The sequence below is a fragment of the Indicator indicator genome, chromosome 20 (assembly GCF_027791375.1).
Source record: "Indicator indicator isolate 239-I01 chromosome 20, UM_Iind_1.1, whole genome shotgun sequence".
Taxonomy (NCBI): Eukaryota; Metazoa; Chordata; class Aves; order Piciformes; family Indicatoridae; genus Indicator; species Indicator indicator.
This window is the reverse complement of record NC_072029.1, coordinates 11,103,050-11,121,272: the sequence shown is the minus strand read 5'-3', so window position 1 is coordinate 11,121,272 and position 18,223 is coordinate 11,103,050. Positions and strand designations below refer to the sequence as shown.

The following is an 18,223-nucleotide window of genomic DNA, read 5'->3' as shown; positions in this document are numbered from 1 at the left end:
GCTAGCAATTGAAGCAGTTAGGGTTCTAAATCTGCTGCATTTTAAAATTATTTTTCGCCATAACCTGTTAGAGCAAGCCTTTAATTTATTTTTCATTTTTTTTTTGTCCTCTATATCCTGTAATTGTTTGAGTGGAAATTTCCAAGTGAAGACAAATTGTTTCTCAGTGAGGATTATTTCAATAGCTTCACGATAGCTTCTGCCAATATAAAGTATTCTCCGAGTTAAGAGCTGAAAAGTGTCTTGGGTCAGTTGAAACAAGAGTTGATTTTTTTTTTTTTTTTTCCTGCTGTGAAAAATATAAAACCCCTTTTGAACTGTGATAGTTAATCTTTCAGATGATATCAGGGTGTGATGTGTGTGTAGGGGCAGAGGGGACAGTTAAAATTCCATGCTGAATTTGGAAAGCATAGCCTCCCTCATGGTGTGCAAAATTACTTCAGGTCTGACAAATTTACTCCAGTAATAGAGTAACCAGATTCTTTCAGAAGGAAAAGAAAACTGATTTTCACTCATTTCACATTGTAGTTTCACACTGTAGTGCAAAACCAGGCTGTCAAAGTGTTTTGGTGACTGAAAGCAATGCGTGGCAAAGGATTTTTTTTTTTTAGGAGGATGATTTTCTCTAAGTGTGATGCTTTTTATTGCTAGGTAGGTGGATCGAAGGAAAATCACAACTGCAAAAACTTAAATGCTGCAGCTAAAAATGATGTAAACTGTAATGAGAACTCAACTGTAAATACATCTGCATCACACTGAACAGTGCTGACTGTCACTTGATGTCTGGATATATGTGTAGGCAGCAGGTGGTATTTTAAAAGTGAAGTTGCCAAGAGCCCATTCTTCATTTTAGTACCCCTGACAACTTCCAGTGCCAGTGCATGCTCACTGGTGTGATATTCAGGTTTAAGAATAACCTCTCCAATATTCCTGGTTTTGAATGGTGAAGAAGTCATTTCATGCTTCCGTGCAATCTGGCTAAAGTCACTGTGTGGTGGTTTCCTAGAAGGCCATCTGCACAAGCCAAAGGGCTTACACCAATCTTCCAGCTGGCTGCTGCCTTCATAGATTCACTGAATGGTTTAGGTTGGAAGGGACCTTAAAGATCATCCAGTTCCACCCCCCATGTCGTGGGCAGGGACACCTTCCACTAGCCCAGGTTGCTCAAGGCCTCCTCCAGTTTGGCCTTGAACACCTCCAGGAAGGGGACTTCTATGACCTCCCTGGGCATCCTGTTCCAGTGTCTCACCACCCTCACTGGAAAGAATTTCTACCTAATACCCAGTCTAAATATCCCCTCCTCCAGTTTCAATCCATTCCCTCTCATCATGTCACTACCAGCCCTTGGAAAAAGTCCCTTTCTAGCTTTCTGTAGACCCCCATCAGGTACTGGAAAGCTGCTCTGAGGTCTCCCCAGAGCCTTCTCTTCTCCAGGCTGAACAGCCCCAACTCCTTCAGCTTGTCCCTGTAGGGGAAGTTCTCCAGCCCACTGATCATTTTTGCGGCCCTCCTCTGGACCCATTCCAGCAGTTCCATGTCCCTCTTATGCTGGGGACACCAGAACTGGACACAGTGCTCCAGGTAGGGTCTCATGAAGTTTTTAAGTCAGTTCCATATTATATAGGTTGCAAAATTGTTTTTGTTTAAATTTGCTGATTTCAAATTGGAAAATAAATGCAGCTTGCTTTGGAACACATATGAAAGCTTAGTGCCTTCAGTCTTAAGAAGATTTAATAAATTAATCCTGTTATCCACCACTGAGAAGACAACAAAGTGCTGAGAAGGTATCATTTGTCATTGTCTGCATTTGTCTGCTGAAGTGGCTGATTAAATTCAGAACATGGCTTGCGTTCTTCTGACTGCTGTCTTCAAAGAATGAACGATCAAGTACAAGTGATTGCTGCCTGGGCCATGCCCACCATAAAAATGTTCCAAAGTACACATGACAAGATGAGAAGGAAGTTTGCTTGCTTCAAAGCAGCTCCAGCTACCAGGTCTGCTCCTATGAAAGGTTTTTACCTCTTATTTCATCAGTTCTTTCAGGAATTCAAAAACCTCTGGCAAAACAAAAGGTGTTTTAGCAGTCAGTGTTTGACTTTGTTCTGAGCTTGATTTGGATTAGATGGCCACTCTAGGTGAGTTCTCAAATTTAAAATGATTTGTAGTAAATGCACTTAAGAGCAGTTACTGATTTGACCCTTTTCAACCATTTTTACTAAAATAAAAAAATTGAAGCAGGTGACCTGGAGCTTAATTTTGGATTTTCATCCTACTGCACTCTGAGGATTCTTTCAGATTCTATAGGTGGTGGAAAGCAGCCTTGGATGTGTACCACCTTTGGGGAGTTTGGAAACATTAGTGTGGCCAGACAACCTGTGCTTGCAAAGCTTTGAGTATTTGATGTGGTCTGCAGTTGTTCAGGGACTGCAGACGAAGGTGAACTTCAGCAAAGTATCTGAGAAATTATCTGCAGACACTTTCTTGCAGTTTGCAGTGCTCTTGTTTCTTTCTGTGCTTTCAGCTCCCAGATAGAAGCAGAATAAAGTTGAGACAAGATCAAAGTGGGAATTATTTTGGGTTTTTTAAGCTTTTACTTTGCCCTGTTACCCAGTGACACGTGTTTTACTTGTGTCTCACCCAGTGACACAACATTGTTTTACTTGAGCTAACTGGGTTTACATTTCTGAAGCTTTTGAGCTACAAGTCTGCAAGAGGAGAGGAAGGTGTGATATAGCCACCTGAATTTCTGACTTCATTAAATTCGCCTTAGTACTGCATTTTGGGACCAGCAGCTCATACCACTTTAAACCACATTATTATAAATTGAAGGAATGATTTTAGTAACTTTTCCAAGTGTTCTCACAATAAACCCTTCAAACTGACCTGCAATAGCAAATGGCAAAAATAAATTTGTAGTTACTTTCCCTTCCCAAATTCTGGACAATGTACATTTTAGCTTTTGCAGGCTATTTAATGCCCTGAACACTTTTTAGATGTTTTTGGAGTTAATATGATAGTGTGTTTCACAGTTATCACCTTTCAATTTGATGAATGTGTTGTGCTTTTGTTTCCATGAACAGTTCTCTGTAACTGAGTAATCACAAAACGATAAAAAGCGGTGGGGAGGGAAAACTGGGAGGAACAATGGAAGCATGTGTTGAGATCTCAAAAATTACCTCCAGTTCTGTTTTCTGTAGTAGTGCAGGGAAAGCAAAACCTGAGTGGTTTCTTCAGAAAGATTCGGAAGGGGACACACCTTCACTTATCAGCTGGCCCTCCAGGTATCATAAAACAGCTGTGTGGCTAACATCAGTGTACAAACCTCCCTGTTCTTTCCTTTTACTCTGTCTTCATTTAACCCTTGCCTTTAATTCTCCTTTAACAGCAGCAAGTTAGAAACTGTTTCTTGTGAATAAACAGCTGTTGGGTCTTTTCTGAAGCACCTGCTCTTATTGTAACTTAGCACCAATTGGTATTTTGTTGAAGAAGTACAAATGCCCCTAGCCTCTTCTACAGCTACTATTGTTCTGGCTTCCAGGAATATTTTTGTAACTTCCTTTATCCCACTTTATATGCTGCAAACCAGCAAATTTTTATACCCCACACCAATCAACCTTTGCATTCCCTGCAATCAACCCCTTGAATTCCAAAGGACATGGTACAAGAGAAGTAAAAAAAGGTATATTGAAAAGTAAAGATCTTGATTAGAGCAATGAGCAGCTGCTTTATCCCAGTTTGGTAACAGCCAGAGGCAGCCCACCATGAGAAGCATTGCAGGAAGGCTCTTTTCCATGTTCCTGATTAAAGTAATTCTTATAACCCTGTACTAACGTTAGTGTGGATGCTCTGTAGAGTGCTTGGGACATGTAGTTTACAGAACCACTTTTTTCAGACCAAATGCACTTTGTGTGCTTAAGTAGCTTTGAGAAGCTTCCCTGGTAAGTGCACCAATCCTCAGAGATAACAAACACCAATATTTCAGAGAGGCTGGTGTTTCAGGTAACATTGGATATCCTGAATTATGCTCTTAGATATTCATTCGCCTTTTTATTTTTTTTCCCTAAATATTATGCTTTTAATAATGCAAACTCCAAAATGCCTGTTGGTAGCAAGCCTGGAATTGCACATGGAGCTGGATTACTCACTTCCAGATAAAGAGCTAACCTCCTATTGAGTTTCTCTCCTTCCTCAGAATTAAAGCTACTTTTTATACCCATTTGGGAGGGGGAGAGGAAGCACAGGGCTTTCGTTTTGAATTCTGTGTATGTGATATTTACAAACAGTCACCCTGTAAGCTGTCCAAACACCCCAGGAGGCTGTAAAACTGCTGGAGAGCTTACGTGTAGTTGTAGTCAGAGAGCAAAGGCTGTTTCTGGCTGCAGGCGCTTGCCTTCCACTGATACAGCTGCATTAAGTGTCTGAAGGCAGAGTGCAGCTCTGTCCTGCATGGGTATTACACGAGTCTAGAGGTGCTTCTAGAAAATACACTGAAGTAAGATAACTTTTGGGAATAGTCCTGGAAGTTTTGCATGTTAGAATGTAATGGACCGTTTTAAAAGAGTATGCCTGTTTCAAGCGGTTTGGGGTTTGGTTTGGTTTGGTTTTGTGGCTTTTTTGTTCCCTGCAAGCCCTCTGAAGAGCAACAGCCATGCCATAGCTGTGCTTTATGCTTTAAGGCTTGTGCTTTCAACATTTTTTTTTTCTGTCACTTACTGAAACAGGTTACACTATGTGTTACATCTTAGAGGTCTTACATGATACAGAAAAGCACAAGTGAAAAAGTCTCTGGGAAAGCATCCAAAGGTCTAGGTGAAGATGCCAATGTATTTCTACATCCCTTTGCCCAATGCAGCAGTATCTTGATATGACATAAGCTGCCCAGTGCTGAGGCATCTTCAAAAACCTAACTAAATACAGGATTGCCAATGGAATTTGCAATTTCAGGCTGAGCCCAACGCTTTGACAATTGAAAAAGCCATTTTGATCATCTTTTTTATTTGAGGCTATGGGTATGTGCTGTTTGACAGACACAGTTGTGATCTTACAGGAACATGCTGTAGGTTTTCAGAGCTTGCTCAGTTGCCTTTTCAGGAGTCATGCATGTTCAAGGGCCGTGAATCACCTGAATGTTTTTGAGCAGTGTTGCTGTTAAGGTGTGGAGGGGAGGAGGGGGTCTCATCATGAGATTGCTTTCTTCTATGTATTGACTGCTTTCTGTTTTAATCTGATGTTGCTGTCTGTACCCAAAGTAGGTGTCTGTGTTCCTCCCCAGATTGGGTATTGCTGTTCACAGCTTCAATCCTTTTTCTTTCTTAAAGAGTAAAAGTTAGAGAGAAACTGGTGAAAGAGGAAAGTGCTCGTGGAAGCCCTGAACTTGTCACAGACACAGTATCTCAGAGAAAATCCCATCCAGTGCCAGCCCACTACATGCCTCTTCAGACAGAAACGTCTGCCTTTGATAGGGTCATAAATCAGCCCGTCAGCTCAGTCCGCCAACCGATACATGGCTATGTTCAGCCCGCTGGCACTGCTCATACAGCTCAGCTGATGGCAACAGAAGAACCAGCAGACATCTCTGGTGGCAGCCGCCTCCTACCAGACAGTGTTGGCCTATTAAAATCCTCAGCAGCCACTGCACCAGAGAGTGAAAAGAAAGAGACACTTGGATATGGAGAAAAGCCTGATGAAGATTCCTCAGAGGGTGAACAGGCTTCCAAAGGCAGAAGACCGATTTTGCCATCTGAGATTCGCAAGCAAGGGAAGAACCACGAAGGCCTCTTTGGAGGAGAGCTGGATCCCCCTGTGGGGAGTTCTTCTTTCACGAGCAAACTGAAAGTTAACTCCGAAGTTCAGAGAGAGCTGGAGTGCAATAAGAGGCAGGCTCCTGAGCAGCAGTTAAAGACCCCTGAGAACATAGAGAGGAGCGAAGCTGTCATGTACATACAGAGCGGGTCTGTATCACAGCCTGCCAAGGCAAAGCCTCCTGTTTGGAAAGTGTCAACAACAAAGCATAAAGTCCTGACTCGTTCAATGTCTGACTATACTGTGGCTCCTAAGCTAGAAGCTTTTAAAAGTAAGGAGAGCCTGGAAGCAAATGCACCAAACGGTGAGATTGGCATGGTTGACACAAAAGTCTCTGTTGCCCAGCTCCGTAATGTCTTTCTGGAGACTGCTAATGCCAACAAGAAAACAGAACTGTAGGTGACATTTCAGATGTATTTTCGTGTGAAACTTGCACGTTCTTGGCAAAAAAAAAAATTACACACACTCAACAGCAGTTGTGTTCTGCACTTAAAGCACACAGCTTAGCTCTCACCGGCGTGTTCTGGAGGCTGAGATGGTTTGAATCCTGCTTTTGTGCTTCTGCTTGCTAGTGCAAGTTATGATGTGGGGTAGCTGGAATGTGTACGTCCATGCATGTCACCCAAGGAGCATGCAGAGTGGTCTCTGGTGAATTGTTGAGATGCTTACATCTATGCTTTACTTCTCTCTTCTATTTTCTTTTCTATGCGCTTTCTATCATGCGGTTTAAAAGCGAATCTCGCTTTGAGATGTCAACGGCAGGTAGCACTTTGTCTGCCAATGGTGACCGTGACAGAGGGCCACGAAGGCCGAGGCGCTATTTTACTCCTGGTGAAAATAGAAAGACTTCTGAGAGATTTAAAACCCAACCTATAACATCAGCAGAACGAAAGGAGACAGATAGGTAGGCACTTACGTGGCTCTGTGTAGCATTCCGGTGCAGGTAAACGTGAAGGAGTTTGTGAAGAGACTTTGTTAATTTATCAGCATAAACATTGTGCAAAGTTGTTTCTCTTTAAGAACAATCAAGTATTTGTTGTAGCCTCTTAAGAAATAATACCCAAAACACTGCCAGCAAAAACAATTCCTTGCAGATCCTCCCAGTGTAAAAAGGTGACTAGAGAATCATCATAAAGTATTGGAGCTGTCTGGTTCTGTCTCATGATAAATGTCTTTGGTTTTACATAAAGTTTCCTTTCCACCTACTCTGCTTTATCATTTACTTTTTTTGTGTAAACAACCAAAGCTATATATTTTATTTTAGTGGATCAGGCAGCGAATCTTAGACTTCTATCATCTGCAAGATGAACTGGAAATCATTTTGCTTTACTGTATTGAAGTTTGGCTGCCATTGCGTGCCTTACTGCTTTATTAAAGGATGTCCAAGTGGAAACTGTTGAAACTTGAACACAGATAAAGTTTTCTCGCTCTGTAAGACTTTTGAGATCCTGCTGCTTCAGCTGGAGTTTGAGTTTGATTTTTGATGCCTTGTTGCTAACGAACTTCTTTCTGTCTGGTGATTTCTCACTAGGTCAGTTCTGAGTGCAGAAATACCACCTGCTGATGGTATGTTACTATTTGCTCTCATTTTGTTCTTAGAAAATATGTTTTAACTGAAGGACTATTTAATAACGCAAACAAAGTCCACTTGAAAATTACTATCATTATGTTTGAAGTACCACTTCCCTTTGGACCATATCTGTTACAGACTTGATTTAAAATTCATTTAAATCCAAAAGTCTATCCAAACTTCATATGGGTGGCAAAGAGGGGAATATCTTGACACCTTTCAACATAGGTTTGTATGAGTTGTTCCTATTGTTTAGACCATAAATAAATTAGTTGAAAGGGGAAAAAAAAACAACCATGTTTTACTCATTGCTCTAGGACTAATAACTAAAGACCCCTTTACTATATTGTGAAACTGATAATGGCAATGTGTTTGCTAGCTAAGGCAATTGCAAAATGCTGGTTGTTATTTAATTCAGTTGCCCTCTTGCTTCTCTTTCTCTCTTGTCACTCTCAGCAAGTCTGGCACAAATTAAGTAGGTAATCTCATGAGCAGCTATATTTAGATTTAATGCCTTGTGCTATTTGAAAGCTGATACTCTCTGCAGCTTTGAGATGCTGGCTTTCGGATCTGGAGGATGCTGATTTCAGCTCCTAGGGATACCAGTTGAGCCTCTGAAAAATGGGGACACAGAGTGGTAATCAGAATAACCAGCTTCCAGGAGAGACCAGGTCATGGTCAACTAGTAGAAAATAGGTGTTCTATACAGCAGGATGAGTACCGACCCTTAAGGCTGTCTTTCAATCTAATTATGTTATTAGTCTGTGTTACAGACTAATGTAGTAAGTGTGATTATTCATAAAGGATTGTTTGGATAACTTGGAAGCACCTGAATTGTCCCGAAGACAAGTCTTTGGTTCTCAAACCTTGTTAAGACTTTTCCTCTGGTGAAATGCATGCAATTAAAAGCTTATAAAACTCAGTTCATGAGAAGCCTTTTCTTAAAAGGGAGTAGTAGCCACTTTCTTTGCTGTTGGAATTTCTTGTTGTAGTAAAACGTAATTTTTTTGGAAGTTCAGAAATCATTTAGTAAAAAACCCAAAACTTACACTTTGCTTGATTCAGCACATTCAGCCTTCTTTTTCCTTTGTGCAGATGAAGAGAAATTGGATGACCGAGCCAAATTAAGCGTAGCTGCGAAGAGACTGCTTTTTAGAGTAAGTATTGCATTTGCTGAATAGAAGGCTGAGTTAAACATTTCGTATACCAGATGGTGAAGACCCCGGATGATATTAGAAGGAAAGGAAATGCAATGCAGCTAACCAAGTCCAAGCTACAGAGCTTTTTCTTTTACTTCGTCTTGCTTAGCTACACAGTGGACCTGTTGCTCTAAAGCCATCTTTAAGAGCATACTTTAGAGAGATGTGTAGTTGACTTTGACTCTGTGACACCTGCTATGCAGTCACATCCTACTTCTAACTGGAGGAGTTTAAAGAAAGATTGGACGTGGCACTTAGTGACATGGTCTAGTCAATGTGGTGGTGTTAGGTCATAGGCTGGACTCGACGATCCCAGAGGTCTATTCCAGCCTCAATAATTCTGTGATTTGGGAAACTTACTGCATTGCGTGCAAGAAATGTAATAAGAAAGTACTGGTTTAGAACTTTCCTCCCACAGTTTTAATTATGATATATGTGTCCTCTCAGGAAATGGAAAAATCATTTGAAATGAAAAATATTCCTAAACCACCTACAAGAAGTTCAGCAGTAGAGAGAAGAATGCGACGTTTGCAGGATAGATCACACACACAGCCCATTACCAGTGAGGAAGTGGTCATTGCAGCCACGTAAGTCTTCTACACACGCTGGCTCTACCTTTGGTTCCTGCTTTTCAATCTGGAATTAAGCCCCCATATATGTGGTGTTTACAACTCTGGAGCAAGGAAAACATTTATTGTTAAGGGCCAACTTCCTTGAGAGCCACAGGGGAAACTCTAATGAAATTCCTTTCTGGAAGCAAGAGGGACTAGTAAAGCATAACTTGTATGAACTGTAATTTGGCAGAAAGTTTATGAACCTGTAGATGAGGTAAATGGGATTAATCATAGCATTGGTTTGTAACTCAGATGAAAAAGATACTTTGCACCAAGGGAAATCTGCACAATTTCTTCTGGCTTGTGTTTGTCCTGGGGGAAGTCTTTTGCACTCTGAAATCTCAAATGTACTTCTTGGAAATGCGTTCCTTGCACCTTGCGCTCTGGTCATGCCTCATGAAATTTTCCTCAGAAAAATCTGGGGGGAAAATTAAACAAAGGTGAATGGAAGTTCTGCTAAAAGATAGCTTATGTTATGGATAATGAGTAACTTCAAGAGCCAACCTGTTTGCTTCTTGACCTTTTTAGTTCTTCCAATGTGTTTGAAGTGATTTTGCCAAGGTCGCAGCAGATAACTCATTTAACTAAAAATCATTGCTGTTTGTATTTTTTTCTGGTTTGGTTTGGTTTGGTTTTGGTCTTTTCTGTAGTTAACACTTAATGTATTGCTTTTCTTAATGCTTTTTTCTTCTCTCTCTCCCTGTGAATTTTCCCTCCTTGGCAATTCTTTAAAGTGAATCTACCCCTGCTTCACGTTCTGTGAATACCCACACACTAGTGACAAGAGTACCTAGTCCCACTGTAGTTAAGAGCACTGTACAACCTATCAGGTACTGGGGGGGATAAACGTGCATGTTACATGGAGCACAAGATTCCTCAATAGCAGATGCATCTTTAAAGTCTTGAATGCCTTTTCAATGTGTCAAGTCAATACATGTTTCCAGAGTATTTAAAAACATTTGTCAACGTCGTTTATGTTTGCATGATTAAAAGAAAACCCAGCTTTTTTTGTTCTGTTTTGTCAAGCAGCTGTTTTCAGGACCTTTCTAACCACACTTAACACATTCTTCTTTGTGAAAGACAAAATTTGCATGTGAACAAACCCAGCAGAACCTTATTTGCTCTTGTACTTTTTATATATATATCCACAGTTATGCTATCCTGAGATGAAAATATCAGCGCTGGGTGCTTCATTTCACAAGCAGGACATATTTTCTTTGTCTGTCTCTACATATATTTTTTTTTTCTTTTAACTTGCAAAATTAAAAGGAAAGAACAGAAATTGCACCACCTATAGGTAAAGTTGCAGAATGCTGTTTGCCTGGTTTGAATGAAGGAATTTTAGCAAAAATCACGACAAGATTAAAAAAAAAAAAAAAAAAAGATACTACTAATGCCATAAATGTGGCAGAAGATGTATAGAAGATATTATTGTAGAGGTGAATAAAATATATTATTGTAGAGACAAATGCAGTTACAGCTTTAATGAACAAATGCTTCTGCCTTCAGCATTGGTCAGAGAGTCTTCAAAATCAATGGAGTATATCTGTAAAGTAATTTGTGTTGTTTTGTTGAGTTACCCCAGGTAACTCAAAACAAAAGCCAGTCCAAATTCTCTTCCTCTAAAAATTATAAAAGGCATTACAGTTGATGCCAACCTAAAAGCAATACTAACTCAGAGTGTAAATCTCTTTTACACTTTTTTATCATATATGCTCCAAAAATTATTTCTAATCAAATTGAATTTGATGAAAATTGCACTCTAGGACCTGTATTTGCTCTACAGCAGGCATCTTGAATGTCTCTCTGTATTGTTTATAAAGAGATTGGTCCACAAAGTCGCTCTTCAATTTTGAATTCCCCTTTAAAAAAAGAAAAAGGTTGTGTCCTAATCACATGAGTTTGTGAAGGAAAATTTAACTTTTCTTTAAATCTTCAGCTGTTGGATTAGAATTCATCATGCCAATGTTGAACCACTGCGTAACCACTTAGGCTGCTGTATTGCGTGGGCTATAGTGCTTCATGCGCAGCTCTTCTGCTTCTGTCAGGTTGAGGTTTTTCAAACTTCCTAGTGGCTTCTTTGAAACTCATTCCCAGTTCTGTTTCCTCAGCTTGCAGGCATCAGCACACCAAAAAATTTTAGCTAAAGAGGAGATAAGAGCAGCCAAAGAGGCAATGGGGCAAGATCAGTCTGAGGAACCAGATTCTTCTACCTTAAGTTTGGCAGAAAAGATGGCCTTGTTTAACAAACTGTCTCAACCAGTATCCAGGGCCATCTCCACAAGGAACAGAGGAGACATTAGGCACAGGAGAATGAATGCTCGTTACCAGACTCAGCCAGTCACTCTTGGAGAAGTTGAGCAGGTAAGTGCTGTCATAACTCTTTTTCTTTTGTTTCTTTTTATTGGGGATAACAGCTTCAGTGTAAGGTGCTCTAGCAGCTGGCCTCTTCTTTGCTCTGAGCTGCACACTGCAGTCGTGATGGATCCACAGGAAAAAGCTCGTCACGAAGCAGGCTTCTGACACTGAGGAACAACATCCTCTACAATGTTCAACTTCATTGGTGTGCTTTTCTTTTTTAACTAGTTCGAGTGCCTCATCTTCCTGGTTAGTGCATGCTGTACCTTTCACAGTGTCAGCCTTTTCCAGTAGAATATTACCTGTCTTCTAAAAGTAAACTCCTGACTGAGACACATCATCATGCTTTAGATGTGTTTCCAAGGAAGTTTTGGGCTTTGTGATCTGCAATTTTCAGACTCTTTCCTGAAAGCACTCTGTATTTTCGTTATTAGTCAGGACACATTCTGTCATCTTTTTCCAAGTGGAGGCACTGATTTATATATTTTTTTCCCCCCTTAAAAGCAAAATCCTTTTGAAATTCAGAAAGTCATGGTCGAAATAAAGTTGTTTACCCTGTGTTGTAGAATTGGATTTCCTGTTCTAGAATCCTTCATATAATTGGAACTGCAAAGGAATGCTCTTTTAAGGGAAGTTTGATCATAGCATGGCCCAGCCGTGGTCTGATGTTCGGAACAGCAGAAGCATCAGTTCCTTAGCATTACAGCTTTGGAAGACATCACTTCAACAGTGAAGCACAAATCCTATGCATGTTGTATTTGTAGGGATTTGGATCAATCTGAGTGTTAGAAAGTTCCTACCCTTCTCCTCCTATGTGCTTATGTATTTTCCATACTACAACGGAACAGTGAGAAGACAGGATTTCTCTAACCATGTTGGTGCAAAGCTGTACAGATTTATTATTGTATTTTATGCCTACTTTACTGCTACTTCACATCTAAGTATTTGGCAAATTTATTTTAGCAAACTTTCCAGACCTTACATAGCCCTCTTTCCAGTCACTTTCCACATGCCAACCATTGGCATAGCCATTAAGGCATCCTTAATGATCCTGTCACTAACTTGTTTGGGGGGCCAGGAAGGTGAGCAACAGAAATGGGGGAAGAAGATGGGAAAAATGTGACAGTCACATTAGTTTGTCAGACTACTACAGAGCAAACTTGCTCTTCAAGCATGGAAGTGCAGAGGAAGCATGTTTTGTCATCTCTTTCTCAGTCTAGCAAAAGAAAGTATTTGACTCTGAACCTAATAATGGGAGTGTATTTCCAAAAAGACTTTGTAAAGAGAGCTTTTCATTTGGAGTGTTGGGATGTTTTGAGCTGCAGTTAAAGGCTTTCTAGGAAGAAACAAAAAAGGGGCATCAAAATAAGTAACTAGAGGTTACATTATCAAAATACAAAATAGCAGATGCTTGTATCTTGTACTTAAAGCTGAAATCCCTTTGCTGATTTCCTCTAAATTTTTACTTCTGATAGATGCAATGGAAAAAGAGTAAACTGGTAACTATTTTCTTTTTCTTTTGGAATCTTTGAGCTAGCATAATATTCTTTGCTTCCCAATTTATTTAATGAATGACTGTGTTGTCCATGCTTTATGGAATTTGCATGCACATTTCAACTTCTGATTGATTTCCTTCTCCTGGTATGATTTTGTCTGTTCTTTTTGCATGCTGTTCACTAGCCCTGCAGTTCAAGAAAACAACAACAAAAGTCAAACAAAAAAACCCTCTCCTGATCTGCATGAGAACATGTTTGTCAGACTCTTTCATAGCTTTTCTCCTCTTTGGAGAAGACAAAGCCAAACTCTATATTTCAGAAAAATTGTACATCCTAACTCTGTCTAGGAAAGCTTTATAAAATTATTATTTTAGAAGAGTAGAAACAATAAATTCTTCCACTGGGAGGCCAGCAAAGCAAATTTGGAGGGTTTTTTTAATGTGCTTCTGAGATGCAAGTACTTTGCTCAGAGATATACATGATAGCCAATGTTTATATTAGGAAAAAAAAATCTTCGACTACCAGTTTTGTGTGAGGGTGATTTATGGGGCAGAAGTGTCAGGAATGTCTGTCCTACAGAGGATGGCACAGAGCAGAGTCTCTCTCTGGCGCTGAGCTAGCTCCAGAGCTGGAAGCTGCATGACTGTATCAGAGCAGAGCTGTGCCAAAGCTAATTAGTCTTGCTGAGATGCAGAGTTGATTAGCCTGCACACATGGCATGTCATCCGGTGTCTGGAACCTGTACTAATTTCCTTCCCCAGTGCTGTGCAGCACCGTGCCAGGATGAGCCTTCCCACAGAGCCCTGACACAGCCTTGTGTTGCATGCTACACATGCACCCTTTGGTACTGAAGATGTAGCTGTGCACATGCAGTCACTTCTTCCCTGGGTGGAACAATCCATCTGCAACCAGCTTCTGGAGGCATTGCTGCTCTCCTTTACCTATTTCTAGCCTACGTTTGTAGGGCACTCTAGTCCTGCAGAAGCACTCAGGTCAGCTCTTCAGGTGTGGACTGTTTTCAGGAATTGATGATTAAAAAAAACTTACAAGTTTGGGTTTATTTTGCTCGTAGGTACAAAATGAAAGTGGGAAAATTACTCCCCTGTCACCTGCAGTTGTGACATCAGTTTCAACAATGGCATCTGTGCTTCCTCCATTGTATGCTGGAGAGCCGCACGTGAAGCCAGCTGGCGATGGAAGCGCGAGTGCTGCTGCTGTTAGAGCTGATTTGAGATTGCACACCTCAGCAGAAGCCTCAGACTCTTCAGCAAAACGCTCACAGAAGTCAGACCAGTGGCAGCCCTCAATGGAAGTGCTCGAAAGCAAAAGAACATCAAAGAAGCAAGAAGAAGAGAGAAAGAGATTTCTAGCACATGAAGCTAATGAAATTACAAAGTACGGCTCCTTTGAGGAAGAAACCACACATCCTGTTCCTGAAAAAACAGGAGACTACCATAAAGAGACAACATACAGCTTCCTGAGGAAGGGCAGCATGGAACTGTTTAGTTCTCAAGCACTTTATCAGCCTCTTGAGCAGAAGGAAATTGATACTGGCATGCAAGGTAAATGGGAAGTCAAAGGAGGCCAGTCCTTTGAAGAAAAGATGGATTTGGAAAGTTATGAAAAGCAAGGCTTTGCAAAGAGCTGCAGTGTATACTTCCTGTTGGCAGAGCCTTCTTCAGCAGACAGGGATGTTTCCTTAGTTTTTAAATACCTTCATTTCAAGCACTATCAAGGCTGATTGTTTCCTTTTCTTCACACTAAAAAGTAGAGAAATAACTGTGAAATCCTGAGTTTTACAAATACAGTTTTATCTTTGTGTTGTTTTTTTTTTTTTTTCCCAATTCTTCAGCCTTTAAGGACAGCTCGCTTTTATTCAAGTTTTCTGACACTGAAGGATGCAATATTAGATGCTAAAGCTAAGATTTATCCTTTCCTCTTTTGCTCCTGACCTCCAAAATGCAGAACAAATGAAACTTGCTGCTCTATGTCAAGTGTCTGCTCCTAATTGTTGCCTTCTTGGGCTTGTATAGTTAGGTATTAACTCCATGTGTGCATACATAGCTAGCAGTGGATAATCTTCAGATAACCAATTTTGCAAAACTACTATTGTTTTAGTGACTAAATACAAACTAAGTAATTTTGAGGGCAATCACGTTTCTGTATACACAGCATAACTCAGTCTTCATAAACAAACTCACCTATCTTTAAAATTAAAGTACTCTGGGAGACTTGCTTTGCTTGCAGAGGTCCCTGCTGACTGCAGGGGGGTTGGACTGGATGGCTTTGAATGATGCCTTCCAAGCCAAACCATTCCATGGTCTTGTAAACAGTTGATTTGCTTGCTGCATAAAGCCCTCTATTTTGTTGTGTGTAGACAGATGCTGTATTTATTTTCTGTTCTGTGATGATGGGATACAGGACCACAGTACCCTATAGTGCTAGGGGAATTTTTGTCTTCCATCTTGTGAGGTTAATTTATTTTGAAGGAAAGGTCTTTGAAGAGGCATAAGGAGGAAGGTGTATTCCTGGCAGTGTTCTTCAAAAGCAGTGTCTGTTCTGGCCAATTAACTTTTGGTGACTGCAGGGGAGACAGAGACTGATATAAAACATGAGCACTTGTGTATCAGAGGGGTGTTGTGCTTGTAAAATTTCAAGAAGAGGAATGAAGATTACTCACTTTCTGAAGGGTAACTGTAATGGTGCATTTATTTTTCATCAAGGCAGGTTTTCCTGTGGTTTAATTGCCAAAAAAGCTCCCAACACCCTTAGAGAAAATACCTTTATGAAACTATTAAATGTCCTCCTAGTATGCTATTATGCATTAAGCTGCTTTACCAATAAATTAACTTCTTGTTTAAATTTTGACTGCTTCTCTTCCCCTTACTCTTTATTCCACTCTTACTTTCATCTGTCCATCTTTCCTGTTGGCCTGATGAGAGGAGCAGCAGTTTGTGCCTTGTCCAGAATTAGTATTGAACATGATATTCTGTGGCTTTGGGAGAACTTCAGTCACCAATGGCCAGTCTGTGCAACAGATTATATTACATGATTGATCTTTATGCTCTAGCTCAGCCAGAAGTTTTTCCTCTGTTAGGACAGCATCTGATTTGAATGTTAAAAACGAGGTTTGCTGCTTCAGCATTAGTAATGTAAAATATGTTTGAGGATAGCACTGAATCTAATTCAGCACTTCTCTTTTGAATGGGCAGACCATGCTGAGCCTACTCCTGAACTCACCACCAGCACATCAGCAATGAGGACAGCTTCACAAACTGCAGCTGTGGCATCCTGCAGGCTGCAGGAGCTCTCGGAACAATTGGAAGGCAAATTTTATAAGAATTCCTGTGAGATGTTTTCCGTCGGAGAGAGCAAAGCACAAACAGCTGAGGATGTCCTGGATAATTCCAGCAAAACAATGTCAATTAAGGAAAGGTACTTCAATTTCACTCTTTTCTTTTGTTTAAATGGTCTTTATAAATACAGCTGTTAGACTGATGGTATAAAAAGATACTTTAAGCCCATTTCTGCAAAAGCTAAGCAGTGATTATTTGGCTTTATTAGATGTCAAATACTAACAGCAGAAAAATGCAGCTAATCTGCCTGATGTGCTTATAAAGCAGATGGTGGTGAATGAGAATTACTGCTCAAGAGAATGTGATAATCTGATTTTGAAAGAGCCATCTGAATAATCAAGAAGTAGTTCAGAGAATGCCAGTTGTCAAAATACACCTTCTAGTTACACTTCTATAGTCAATGCAATTCCCCAGGTTCTGCTTTCAATTACAACAGGTACAATGGGATTAACTTTTTAATATCCACTTCTGTATTGCTTTATGGAGGTCTCTTATAAACAAGATGAGTACAGGGAGTCAGGGATAGATTGTGATTATTTCCCTCTCTATTTCAGAAAGACATGATGGCCCTTTTGACCACCAAGAACTTACTGTAGGGATTTTAAAAGGCTAATAAATTGGACAGGTTTATGGGAGCATTAGAAATATTTTTTCCAACCCTGATGTGAAACAGAATGTTAAGTGTTCTGTGCTTGTGCAGACAGTAGGAGTTCATGGCTGGAGCTCCAAGAGCTGCTGTTGTACTTGTAAAAGTCATTCTGATGTAGTTAAAACTTTGGGAGTATAAACTCAGGCTCAAACCATAGCACTCTAGTGAGTAAAATTCACAATTGTTTGCTTCAGGTTGACAAATAGGCCTATATTTCCTTCCATTTTTTTTTCTGCAGTGAAAGCAAAACCAGTAAATAAAAATAGCTGCTTGACTGAACTTTCACATTGTAAAATTATTCCCTCATTTGCTGAGCTGGGTGTGGTATTAGGAACTTCTAACCATTTTTCTTATTTTAAATAAGATTCCAAAGCGTGCTTCTTAAATGAATGTATTTCTAAGAGGTGTGCAAGTCATCCTCACTTACAGAGCATCCTCACTCCCTGTATCCCCTTAACTGAAAGAGGTGGTTCAGAGGCAGCTGCAACAGCTGTGCAGTCTTAGTCCCCCTTCCTAAGGATGTGCTTTACCTCTTTCATTTTACTGTTTTTTATTTAAAACATCCTCCATCCCCCCATCCCCTGTCTAAATGTCAGCTGTCTGGGCAGATAAGGTTTAAGACCAGTAACTTCTGGTTTATAGGTAGTAAATTATCTGCTTTCCCTCATCTGGTGGGGAAAAAAAGAGGTTGAAGGGAAGATCCAAGTATTAGCAGCTGTTTCAGTCCTAAATTTAATGCTTCAGTTGAGTTGGTCTCTTGAGGAGCTGATATTAAAGGCTGTCAGTCACACTCATCATCTGGAATCACTTTTGTTAGGTCTCTAAGGCTGTCTGCTCAGACCCAAAGCTGACAAAAGAGAATAACCTGCTGTCCTCTCAGGAATTTGTGTATTCTGATTCCACAAACGTCTGTAAATGGCAGAGCTGGTATCAAAATGTTTTAGCCTTCCAAAATACCACAGTAGTCTACTTCTTGGCCCACAATTAATAAACTACAACCAGTCATTTTCTTTTCCTTATGGTTAATGCCAAATATCCATAAACCTCAAAGGATATTTCTGCTAAAAATTAACTATTACACTTCAATTCTTTTTTTCCCTTTTACATTCACTAACTTCATCTTCCCATCCACTGGATTTTTCTGGCTGTGTCAGACATTCTTTCACCTTATGGAAGAAC

At 40.2% G+C, this 18,223-nt stretch overlaps 1 protein-coding gene across 1 annotated transcript in view; it reads left to right on the top strand.

The window, feature by feature from the left end:
- Positions 1-18,223, top strand: part of SVIL (supervillin) — a 104,848-nt gene that overhangs the window by 46,065 nt on the left and 40,560 nt on the right. The window contains exons 7-18 of the mRNA XM_054389928.1: positions 3,198-3,281; positions 5,319-6,197; positions 6,536-6,706; positions 7,334-7,368; positions 8,468-8,529; positions 9,019-9,158; positions 9,920-10,015; positions 11,297-11,549; positions 13,019-13,042; positions 14,112-14,685; positions 15,187-15,195; positions 16,252-16,474. Of these exons, the coding sequence (XP_054245903.1) occupies positions 3,198-3,281; positions 5,319-6,197; positions 6,536-6,706; positions 7,334-7,368; positions 8,468-8,529; positions 9,019-9,158; positions 9,920-10,015; positions 11,297-11,549; positions 13,019-13,042; positions 14,112-14,685; positions 15,187-15,195; positions 16,252-16,474 (2,550 nt within the window). The remainder of the gene's footprint in view (positions 1-3,197; positions 3,282-5,318; positions 6,198-6,535; positions 6,707-7,333; positions 7,369-8,467; positions 8,530-9,018; positions 9,159-9,919; positions 10,016-11,296; positions 11,550-13,018; positions 13,043-14,111; positions 14,686-15,186; positions 15,196-16,251; positions 16,475-18,223) is intronic.